The sequence below is a fragment of the Erythranthe guttata genome, chromosome 4 (assembly GCF_056151865.1).
Source record: "Erythranthe guttata isolate IM_541 chromosome 4, IM_541, whole genome shotgun sequence".
Lineage (NCBI taxonomy): Eukaryota > Viridiplantae > Streptophyta > Magnoliopsida > Lamiales > Phrymaceae > Erythranthe > Erythranthe guttata.
Genome location: NC_142536.1, coordinates 13,164,191 through 13,176,464, shown reverse-complemented (window position 1 = coordinate 13,176,464; position 12,274 = coordinate 13,164,191). Strand labels below are relative to the sequence as shown.

The following is a 12,274-nucleotide window of genomic DNA, read 5'->3' as shown; positions in this document are numbered from 1 at the left end:
ACCAATGTTGCTAGCACTACGATGGTGGAGAAGTTAGGGCTGCCTACAACCAAACATCCACAACCATATAAGATGCAATGGCTTAATGATAGTGGAGAATTGAGGGTCAACAAGCAAGTGTTAGTATCATTTCGCATTGGAAAGTATGAAGATGAGGTACTGTGTGATGTTGTTCCGATGCAAGCTGGACACTTGTTACTTGGTCGACCGTGGCAATCTGATCGACGGGCCAAGCATGATGGTTTCACCAACAAGTACTCATTTACGTTCAACCAAAGAACAATCACTCTAGTTCCTTTAACGCCGCAGCAGGTCCATGAGGATCAAGTGAGGTTACAAAAAGAGAGTGATCAAAAGAAAATGAGTGAGAGTACAAAAGAAAGAGAGAATGAGGCTGAGAAAAACAAGAGAGAAAATAAAAAAGTGAGTTCGGCCAATGAGAGAAAAGAAGAAGGAAAATTTTATATGCGAGGGCGAGTGATGTGAAGAGAGCTATGCGTTCGAATCAGCCGATGATTGTACTTATGTACAAGGAGGCCTTTTTGAACACTAACAACGTTAACTCTTCTTTGCCTAGTTCTGTTGTTTCTCTTTTGCAGGACTTTGATGATGTATTCCCAGAGGAACTACCACCGGGGTTGCCACCAATTCGAGGCATTGAACATCAAATTGACTTTGTGCCAGGAGCTTCTATTCCAAACCGACCAGCCTACCGAAGCAATCCTGGGGAGACTAAGGAGATACAAAGGCAGGTCACGGAGTTGATGGAAAGAGGGCACGTGAGGGAGAGCATGAGCCCATGTGCTGTTCCGGTACTTTTGGTGCCTAAGGCGGATGGAAAGTGGAGAATGTGTGTCGATTGCCGAGCAATCAACAATATAACGGTAAAGTATCGTCATCCTATTCCACGCTTAGATGATATGTTAGAGGAATTGCATGGTGCTTGTGTGTTTTCAAAAATTGATTTGAAAAGTGGGTATCATCAAATAAGAATGAGAGAGGGTGATGAATGGAAAACTGCTTTCAAAACAAAGTATGGTTTATATGAGTGGTTAGTTATGCCGTTTGGGTTAACTAATGCCACAAGTACTTTCATGCGATTAATGAACCATGTTTTGCGATCTTTCATTTGTAAATTTGTTGTACTTTACTTTGATGACATTCTTATCTATAGCAAAAATCTGGATGATCATGTTGTGCATTTGAAATCCGTTTTACATGCGCTTAGGGAAGAGAAGTTGTATGCTAATTTGCAGAAATGTACATTTTGCACGGATAAGCTTGTCTTTCTTGGTTTTGTTGTGAGTGCACAAGGTATTCAGGTTGATGAAGAGAAGGTTCGAGCTATCCAAGAATGGCCAAGTCCGACGAGTGTAGCGAATGTTCGAAGTTTTCATGGCCTTGCTGGTTTCTATAGGAGGTTTGTGAAGGATTTTAGCACTATTGCAGCACCAATGACCGAGGTGATAAGGAAGAATGTGGTGTTCAAGTGGGGGGACGAGCAAGAGAAAGCATTTCAATTAATTAAGGAGAAGTTAACCAAAGCTCTCTACCAAATTTCGCGAAAACATTCGAGATCGAGTGCGATGCTTCCGGAGTAGGCATAGGCGCTGTTTTGATACAAGAGGGACGACCGATTGCATATTTTAGTGAGAAGTTGAGTGGGGCAGCCTTAAACTACCCGACTTATGATAAGGAGCTGTATGCCTTGGTTCGAGCTTTAGAGACATGGCAGCATTATCTTTGGCCTAAGGAGTTTGTGATTCACACGGATCATGAATCGTTGAAGCACTTGAAGGGACAACACAAGCTGAACAAGAGGCATGCCCGATGGATGGAATTCATTGAGACATTTCCTTATGTCATCAAATACAAGCAAGGTAAAGAGAACATTGTAGCTGATGCACTGTCTCGAAGGTACACCTTAATCTCAACTCTTAATGTTAAATTACTTGGTTTTGAACAAATTAAGGAGTTGTACATTCAAGATGCCGATTTTGGTACTGTTTATCAAGCATGTGAAAATGGTGCATTTGATAAGTTCTATAGGCATGAGGGATTCTTGTTTAGGGAAGATAAACTTTGCATTCCTATGTGTTCTATACGTGAATTACTTGTGCTTGAATCGCATGGGGGAGGTCTTATGGGTCATTTTGGTTTCGAAAAGACATTACACATGCTGAAAGAACACTTTTATTGGCCACACATGAAGGGAGATGTTGAGAGAATTTGTGGTAGGTGTGTTACCTGTCGTCAAGCTAAGTCTCGAGTGCATCCCCATGGTTTATACACACCATTGCCTATTCCCAATGAACCGTGGGTTGATATTTCTATGGATTTTGTGTTAGGTCTGCCTAGGTCAAAACATGGTAGGGATTCGATCTTTGTTGTCGTTGATAGATTTTCTAAAATCGCACATTTTATACCATGCCACAAAACTGATGATGCGTCACATGTTGCTGATTCGTTCTTTAAATAAGTTGTTAGATTGCATGGCATGCCTAGGACAATTGTTTCTGATCGTGATGCTAAGTTCTTGAGTTATTTTTGGAAGACCTTGTGGTGTAAGCTAGGAACAAAATTATTATTTTCTACTACTTGTCACCCACAAACCGATGGTCAAACTGAAGTAGTAAATAGGACTTTGTCTGCCTTGTTGAGGGCAATTATCAAGAAAAACATTAAAACATGGGAAGAGTGTTTACCACATGTTGAGTTTGCATATAATCGAGCTGTTCATTCTGCTACTAAGTTTTCACCGTTTGAAATTGTTTATGGTTTTAATCCTTTAACTCCAATTGATTTAACTCCACTATCTTTATCTGAGCGTGTTAACTTGGATGGAAAGAAAAAGGCTGAACTTGTGAAGCAGATTCATGAAAAAGCAAGGCTCAATATGGAGAGGAGAACATAACAATATGCAAAGCAAGCGAACAAGGGACGTCGCAAGTTGGTTTTTGAACCTGGAGATTGGGTTTGGCTGCACATGAGAAAGGAACGATTTCCAGTACAAAGGCGTTCTAAGTTGCTGCCGAGAGGAGATGGTCCTTTTCAAGTTCTCGAGCGAGTGAATGATAATGCGTATAAGCTGGACTTGCCAGGTGACTATAATGTTAGTACCACCTTCAATGTTGCTGATTTGAGTTATTTTGATGTAGGTGATGATTTGAGGACAAATCCTTTTCAAGAGGAGGGGAATGATGGAGGTCTAACCAACAGTTGGCAAGATGATCCTATCCAAGTCCCAACCGGACCAGTGACGAGGAGCCGAGCTAAGCAATTCAAGGAGAAGCTTGCTGCATTGATCCATAATGTCTTAACTAAGAAAGCTTCATTCAATGGTGATAAACAATGGTGGATTATGCATATTCAAGTGGCGGAGTCACCCGACAAGTGTGGGAACCATCCGGGCTAAAGATCAGTCCAAGTTGAGCAAATAAGAGCAAGCATGATGAAGACCAAAGCCCACCCTACCTTAAATCCGTGGGTTCATCTCTAATCAGCTCATATTAGTGTGTTTATGGGACTATTCTATTAAGGCCCTCTTTAATTCCGTGGCTCACTTGTTTAGAGCCTTTATTAAGTAGACTTAGGGTTTTATTTTCCTTTCTTGAAGACTAAGTTTTGGGGTCTATATATATATGCCTTCTTATTCATATAAAAGACAGCTTTTGATCATTAATTAAATTGTGAGGTTATTCTCTCTAGTTCTTTAAGAACTCTTCGAACATACCGGAGGATTCCGTACGTTCACCTGACTTATCAATCAATCTTCCACAATTGATTGTGGCGTCTTCACATACCAAGGTTCTTGTCTCTTTATAGACAACGGGTCGCGGTTCCACCCTCTTTTGATTCCTTCTTTTGGACGGTCTAGGAGTTGATAACCGAAGTATTGTTATCGGGTCTCGTCACATGGTTGGCGTGGTTCATATCACCTCAACTGCTCAGCAACTACCCTCCAACCGCCCAAGTTGTCGGTTGTCGTGCGCCAGCTTTGCTTGGGCGCGGGCGTGCATCACAAGTCTTACCGAGTATCACTCATGCCATTTGCCGAGACACGCCCGTGCCAAAAGCTAAGTATTCCCTTTACTCGCTTGTGCCATCAATCAAGTACTTTGGATCGCCATTTCTATCAAGTCGTTCCTTGTTTTCTCGGACAAACACCTTAAATGCTTGTCCAACACTCGACACTCATCGGCCAATTGTGTTGATGTCTTGTGCCAACTCTCATTTGGCACCGTTTCTCGGCCATGACTCGGCCACACTCGAGTCATAGACGATGTCACCGTCTAAGGTGGTAACACTTACCAATTACTTTAGAGATCGCACCCGAGTTTATGAAGGGGAAAAAAAGAGGGTAAATTACGGGAAAAAACCTGAACTTAGGCTAAATTAAAAAAAAAACACCCACACTTATATGTAATTATCAAAATCCCCGCCAATGCTTGTTTCTGTAGCACACTGACTCCCTTACGTAGTAATTTTTCAAGGAATCTTTTTAATTTCAGTTAATATTTCCCAAAGATATCAATTTTATCCCTTCAGACGTGACATTTCTTTATGCTACTTTTTAAAGGTCAAAATTGCCCTCAGTGGGGCTTTATACGAAATCTTTACTTTTTCTTAAGTAACACCTTCACAACTTTTTAGTACGCTATTATCCATCTGAGGGTAATGTTTGGCTTTAAAAAGTAGCATAAAAAAATGTCAAGTTTGCATGGGTAGAATTGATATTTTCGGGAAATATTAACTGAACTTAAATAGATTCCGTGAAAAATTACATCGTAACAGGGTTGGAGTAAGACAGAAACAAACATCGGGGGGATTTTGATAATTACGTAGAGGTGTGGGTGTGTTTCATAATTTAACCTAAGTTTATGGGGGGGTTTGTAATTTACCAAGAAAAAAGAAAAAAAGAATAAAAAAATAAGAAGCAATTGTGATCACTTTCAGCAAAAAGTTGACCAAGCAAGTGAAGCCACGTGGAAAGGACGGGGTGGGAGGAGCAAGTAATGCCACGAGATATATTTTGGTCCACTCAAATTGATAAACCAAGGTAAAGCTCTATTGTGTGTCAAACTGTCAAGTGTGAAGTGTTTCTTTCTTCACCTTCCAAGAAAAAAAAAAAAACACAGAAGAAGGCAAATCAAAGAAAAAGAAAGCTGAAAAAATGGCAATGGCAGCAAAAGCATATTCGCCTCTCCTCATCAGATCCATGGCTTCCCAAAAACCTCCTTCCACCAAAACTGCTGTCACCTCTAAAAAGGTATCACAACTTATCCCCTTCTTTCATTCTCTGTATTACACTCATTTTTCCTGCCCTTAATTGTGTGTGTGTGTGTGTAAAATGGAATAACTAAGTAACATGATGAAATGTGAGACCTTCATCGTGTGCATTTTCACTAATTTACCCATTGTTTAATATCCTAAAAACCAAATTAATACTATAGTAGTATGCTATTTTAATTGAGCTCTTTTTATAGTATTCATTCAAATTGTTTTACGGGAGAGAGTGTGAGTATTCATCCCGCATCACGGCTGAGACGAATTATACTTAAAATAGGATTTTCGATGGTGCTTAAGTGTTCGTCGGTGACATTGAAATAAAACATTACATTAATGTAGGTTATAGTGTATGATCCCTACCCTCGTCAAATCTACATTATCGTACTTCTAGTATGAATTCGTTTAGTTTCTATTTTGTGTTTTGCTTGTTTTGGCGATAATTGCAATACCACTATAACTAAGCTAAAATTTTGATTAGTTATAGTGTGATTGATGTCACAATTAGCGCATTTAACACATTATACTCTCCATCTCCGTACCACCATGTCGATTGGAATAATTTGCATCGCTTCAGATTTTTATTAGCAAGATTTTTTTCAATATCAATTAAAGTACTAAACAATATATATTACCAATCTCTCTCTCTCTTTTTTTTTTTTTTTTTTTTTTTTTTTTTTTTTTTTTTTGTCATGTGTACAGAGTGCATCATCGAATCAGCAAGTGAAGCTGCTAACGAGGGTGGAGCAGCTGAGGCTGCTAAGCAAAGCCGAGAGAGCCGGGCTCTTATCGGCTGCCGAGAATTCGGGGTTGTCTTTGTCGGTGATAGAGAGGCTCGGGCTTCTCTCTAAAGCGGAAGAATTCGGGGTGCTCTCAGCAGCTACTGATCCAGGAACACCTTCGAGTCTTTTAAGCCTGAGCTTGGCTTTGCTTGCTTTAGGACCTGTTTTTGTGTTTTTGGTGCCCGAAGATTACTCTTGGGAAATCGGTTTTCAGGTCGTCGTTGCTTTGATTTCTGTTGTTGGTGGTTCTGCTGCTTTCGCTGCTTCTAATCTCGTTTCCACTTTGCAGAAATCTACTTAGTTAGACAACTTCTATTTTTTTATATATATATTTTATTTTATTTTGGATATTTGCACAAGTCAATTTGTATTAGAATTTCAACTTCATATATCATATCATTTGCTATCATTTGGAACCAATTGACAAACTCATAAGCACTTATTTTGTAATATTTATAAGATGAGGATGATTAGTAATATGGGAGATTTTTGATTTTACTATTCTTTGTATTTTTATTGTGTTATGCTTGTTTCTATCAGATTATTCAAGATAAAATTAAAAAATCTCAGAAAAATCTAATTATTTTTGTCCGTTAATCAAAAAAGTTCTTTAAAAGGCAAGATAAACAATGATAACATGTGATTAAAGTGGGTCAAAAGAAAGATTAAAGTGGATTGTGATTTTTGAAAATAATACATACTGATAATTTTGAAATTGGAAACAAAATATGTAGCTGTATTGTGAAGACAAATTTGATCAGCACAATGTTGTTGTCCTTTAACAAAACTCCGACTGCACCTTCAATCTCGACAAGAAATAAAATAAATGCATTTTTCGTCTAGGAAAAGTAAATATATGGTTCAACAAGAAGAGGAGCATCTTTCATCTTATTTTTCAGTTTCTCCTAAACTCCGAATAAAAAATCGAACTTCTGAGGAATGGAATCACATTGACCGAAGATTGCTTCATATAGGTTGAAAAAAGGCGACTTAATCTGGGGTTGGGGCACCTTGGTTGAGCTCTGCAAATCTCATGCCAACACGCATCGAATGCTTCAGAAACTTCTCAGCACATCGACGGACGCAAGTCTCCTCTTGCTTGTCTAGGGTTTTGCGCCGGAAACTTTCCACACAGTCGGTGAAACATCTCTCCACCAATGAATTGTACATCCTTAAACTGTAAGAAACAAAGACACGTTCGGATATTATTTATACATACCTGCATAATAAGCATCGGCTAGCTCTGTGCCAGCTCAAATTATTTCAACCTTTGTAAGCACTAGTAAATAATAATGATGCCCGATAAGGTACTTCAAACGAAAAAAGACGAAACAATTATTAACTCGTAACGGCATTTTTATCATGATTTCAAGATTAACATACACAACGATTGTTCAACTAAATTAAACGCAGTCACATATCAAGTTCCATAGAGAAAAGGTGCAATCAGCAAGAAGAAACGAGTGGCTGTGCTCGTAAATGCTCTGCAAAGAAAAAAAGAAGATAACTTTTTACCAAAACCCACGATACAAAAGTTGGCAGTGTTACGGGATGACCCTTTTTATTGTAAGAATTTCACAATAGGCAACTTTAACTGCAGAGACGTAGCCAGGAACTCTTCATAGTTTCAAACGACTTTAACAATAATTTCTCAAGTGTCAATTGTTTCCCATGGATTTACAGCAAAGAACTCAGATTCTTGGCATACATTGGCATAAATGTATTACATCGAATATTACAGCAAACCTAAATATTCGACATTTCAAACTCTCGTATGCACAACAAACAGCTTCTCATTATAGTTAATGATTTTATTGCAAGAACAAGAAAATGTTCATGACATAGTCCAACGTGATATCCTGGGATATACCTAAACTACTAGTTTTATGCAAGTCTGGGAGGGGGATAAGAAATTACATTATAAATAAAAATCAAATAAATCAACAAATCGAAAATGTAGCAAACTGAAGATCCAACTTCAAGGAACCATAAAGCAGAGGAACTCTGTATTATCCACTTTATAAGGCCTGTTCAAATAAATTCGACTCGACGGCAGACACCCAACGGTAGAAATCACGAGAATCAAACTAGAAACTGTGGGGGAGCAAAAATTAACTATCCCAGGCAAAATTTTAAGATTTTAATACTGATTTATCGAATTCAATTAATCAATCTTCTGTAACACAACATTTTCTAGGAACTCAATGATTGAAATCAACATAATTCTAGGGATGCAACTGTACTTGATGACAAATTAATAAGATTTGCGCTCTTCTATTCGAAGCATGAATTTTCAATTAGCTCTCGTTGAATAATTTAAAGATCGAAAAATAGAAAAAAAAAGTGAAATTAATTAGTTGGGTGTAGAATGAAACCTGTCGCGGACTTGAAGCTGGTCGATCATGGCGGACATACGGAGCTTATCTTCCTCCGGGAGAGAATCGAGATCTCCAAGCATGCTCTTGTCCATTTTCAAGGGTTTTCGCCAAGCTGCTCAACTCAAAAAACTGTATCTCAACGAAGAACCCTAAAACCCTAGCTATACTGCTGATTAACGGTTCGGATCCTTTCTCGAGTCGCAAGAAACTAACTTTTGATAAAACTAAGGGTTAAATATAAATTGCACCCCTATACTATCACTAGTATCCTCTTTTTTTTTTTTTCTTCTTTTTTTAATAATTACTATCAGTAGTGTCGGATATACCGCCCCGTTAGGGATGGCCATGGAGCGGGTACGGGGCGGGTATGGCAATCCCCGCACCCGCCCCGTTTGGAAAATCAAGCAACTCTCACCCGCCCCATACCCGTTGCGAGTTGGAATTGTAAAACCCGCCCCGTCCCATTTTGCACCCGCGGGTACCCACCCCGTTTGATGACTCGTTTTTTTCTCTCTTCTATTTTGGTTTTTTCTTCTTACTTTAAATATAAAAATCAATTCTAGTTAAGTTCCTTAAAAAAAAAATAGCCTTGTTTTTTCCAATGCAAATATATATACTTGCTAATTGCTAAATATAATTAAATTATAAAGGGGTAATATGCCGGGAGCCCCTCAAACGGAACTTAATTTGAACTAAATAACAAGTTCAAATTAAATCTTTTAATTAAATCCCTAGTTTGAAATAATATATGAGCCACATCCTTCATTTTTTTATTATTCCTATCTTGCCCTTATACCCTAAATCATATAACTTATATATTCCCGTTTCTTTAATTCAGATTTATTTTTCTTCTTTTTATTTTTTAATCTCTCACGTTATCTCTCCATCTCCTCTCTCACGTTCTCTCTTCCTCCATCTTCTCTCTCACGTTCTCCCCCTCTCTCTCTATCGTTTTTTTTTCTTCTCTTTATCTCCCTTTCTCTCATCTCTTTAGATCTCTATTTTTCTCCAGTAGAAACACGAATCGAAGGCCGTCGCCGGCGGTGGCAGGAGAGGGACCAGCAACGGTAGTGGAGGCGCAATGGCAAGGGGTTGTGCAGCGGTGGGTGGGCCGGGGTCGTGGTGGAGGCGGGGGCTGCAGGGGTTGTTCGGCGGTGGGTGGGTCGGGGTCGTGGTGGAGGCGGGGGCTGTAGGGGCTGTGCGACGGAGGTTTGCAGGGGCTGTGCGGCGGCGGTGTTGGGGCGGATCTAGGGTTGGTGGGGGTGGATTTAGGGTTTGGTGGGGCGAATCTAAGTTTTTTCGATTTTGATATCTATAGATGTCTGTGAGTTTCTATGAGTGTCTGACGGCTGGCGGCTAGGATTCAAAGGAGGATTTAGGGTTTCAAAGGAGGATTTAGGGTTTCAAGATGTCTGTGAATGACTACGGATTATTACGATTTTCTATGAGTGTCTACAATGACTACGGCCGGAAAAAAAATTAAAAAAATCATAACTTTCAATATTATGTAAAAAAAAATTCTTAATGAGAAAAAAAAAAGATACACTATTCTACGTAAAAAAAAAAACAACAAAAATTCTAGATGCAAATTAAAAATGTTAAATAATACCATAGTACATCATAGAATATTTATAATCTCACTTAATTTTCGAATTGGTGAATGGAGGGGCATTTTTGGAATGAATTTTGATAAAGGATGTGAAACAAATTTTAATTAGGGCTGTCATTTAGTTCTAATAAGGTTTGTCACCAGGGACTTATATCTTAAGACCCCAATTATAAATGCAAATCAACAATCATTTTATAAAATATAATATACATTATATTATACATATAAGGGTATTATATGTAAATAAAAAATATGGGTGGTAAACGGGGCGGGTACGGGGGAAATTTTACTACATCCGTACCCGCCCCTTACCCGTTGCGGGTATAAATTGTAAAACTCTTACCCGCCCCAATCCTTAACGGGGCGGGTATTACCCGTCGAAAACGGGGCGGGGCGGAGCGGGTACCCCCGGGTCGGGTAATATTGTCATCCCTACGCCCCGTACTACAAAATATAAGGGCAAAATACACTTTACCCCTTGTACTATGCCCAACGTAACACTTATCCCTCTCATATTATGAAAAATACACTTACCATCTTATTTTAAATTTCACTTATTAAGCCTTTTACATTTAGGATTCACTATACGAAGTTTAATGTTACAAATAAACATTAAAAATTCAATGTACACAATGTTTAATGAGTTAAATAATTTAATCCAGAATAAGAAAAAATATACTTGCTACTTAGTTGTATACAATAATATATGAAAAAAATTTATCATCTAAATATTAATTTTCAATATAAATATTTAACAAGTAAATTATATTTAATTAAAAAAATTTAAAAAAAAATTGCTATCTTAAATATTTATTTAATATATTCATAGTACATGTAATATTTTTTTAATTAAAGAAAATGTATCCTTTAGTAAGGATTATTAAAAATATATTAAATTTATTTTACTTCTAACACCATTAAAAGTCAAATAGGTTGACCGTTAAAATAAGGGGGTAAGTGTATTTTTCATAGTACGAGGGGGTAAGCTGTGTTACATATGAAATAGTACAAGGAGGTAAAGTGTATTTTGCCCAAATCCTTCAATTTAACGGACGACACTCAAATCTCAGATTATGCAGTGTAATTACCTTTTTACTCTTATATTTATATAATATAATTGGGCATTTCTGACTTTATTACTTCGCCATTTTTTTACTTTACTACGTAGCACTCCAATTACATGGACAAGTGTTTCTAGAAAAAATATGTCATGTATTGTTTGGACATAAAAAAATGAAATGCATGAATTTTGAGAATTAGAACTACATGAAACATTTTAAATCCATAATTTTTGGGCTGAAAAAGAAATTATAAAATTCATAACTTTAAAAAGAATTTAAAAATATTGTACAAAATAAAAGAAATTCATAAATTTTATTTGGGAACAAAATTGAAAATTTTATAAATTTAAAAGGAAATTATAAATAATTTTTAAAATATAATTTTTTTTCAGAAAATTTAGGTGAAATTTTAGGTTAGGGAAAACAAAATTAGGGAAGAAACATGAATTGTTTTTTGGTAAACTGAATACAAGATAGAACGAAAGAGGCACGCATTTTATACAGAATCATAAGGGCATTTTCATCCTAAAATGTCCAATATCTAGTGCAATGATCGATTAATTTTAAAAAGGAATAGATTCTTTAACATGGTTTGACAGTAGGGGCCACTTTATCGCACTATAGTATAGTATATGCATACTTGTTATTGTAAATGGATGCAATTTGTATTTAATCCAAAAATCTATTCGTTATTAAATATTATGGTTTTTTCTCAAAAACCACCCATGTGTAATAACTAATTGGCGGAAAAACCGCGTGTTAAATAAATTAGCACATATCCTCCTATATGCACAACACCCTGACAACTTTAGTGTAGCGGATGCATGGATCATGAGGCTGGTGGTGTATTTTACAATATGAAAAGTCAAAAACACCATTAAATTCCTTGAAGAATAAAAAAAAAAAACGTCATATATTATTTCCCAATAAATTAGTTGTTTGTTAGGGTTTTTATCCAGAATTTCGTCTCTCCTTATTTCAATTCATTTCCTCCAACTTTCAGAGCAAATTAGAGAATAATGTCTTCTCAAGCAGAGCAACAAGGAGAAAAAATTGCAAGCCACGTATGGATATGTGTATCAGTGTATGGATATGTGGTATTAATTTAATCCATAATTTGTTTATGCAATTTTAAATCATGTATATAGTAAGGGTGGT

At 37.2% G+C, this 12,274-nt stretch overlaps 2 protein-coding genes across 2 annotated transcripts; one reads left to right on the top strand and one right to left on the bottom strand.

The window, feature by feature from the left end:
- Nucleotides 1-5,020: 5,020 nt before the first annotated feature.
- LOC105973525 (wiskott-aldrich syndrome family protein, putative (DUF1118)) lies at nt 5,021-6,541 on the top strand. Its single transcript, XM_088816892.1, has 2 exons — nt 5,021-5,269; nt 5,989-6,541. The coding sequence occupies exons 1-2, from the start codon at nt 5,174-5,176 to the stop codon at nt 6,367-6,369; spliced, it is 477 nt and encodes a 158-aa protein (XP_088673018.1). The 5' UTR covers nt 5,021-5,173; the 3' UTR covers nt 6,370-6,541.
- A 339-nt stretch (nt 6,542-6,880) lies between these two features.
- Nucleotides 6,881-8,707, bottom strand: LOC105973561 (mitochondrial import inner membrane translocase subunit Tim9). Its single transcript, XM_012998597.2, has 2 exons — nt 8,444-8,707; nt 6,881-7,245 (listed from the first exon to the last, which is right to left on the bottom strand). The coding sequence occupies exons 1-2, from the start codon at nt 8,536-8,538 to the stop codon at nt 7,059-7,061; spliced, it is 282 nt and encodes a 93-aa protein (XP_012854051.1). The 5' UTR covers nt 8,539-8,707; the 3' UTR covers nt 6,881-7,058.
- Between the last annotated feature and the right edge of the window lie 3,567 nt (nt 8,708-12,274).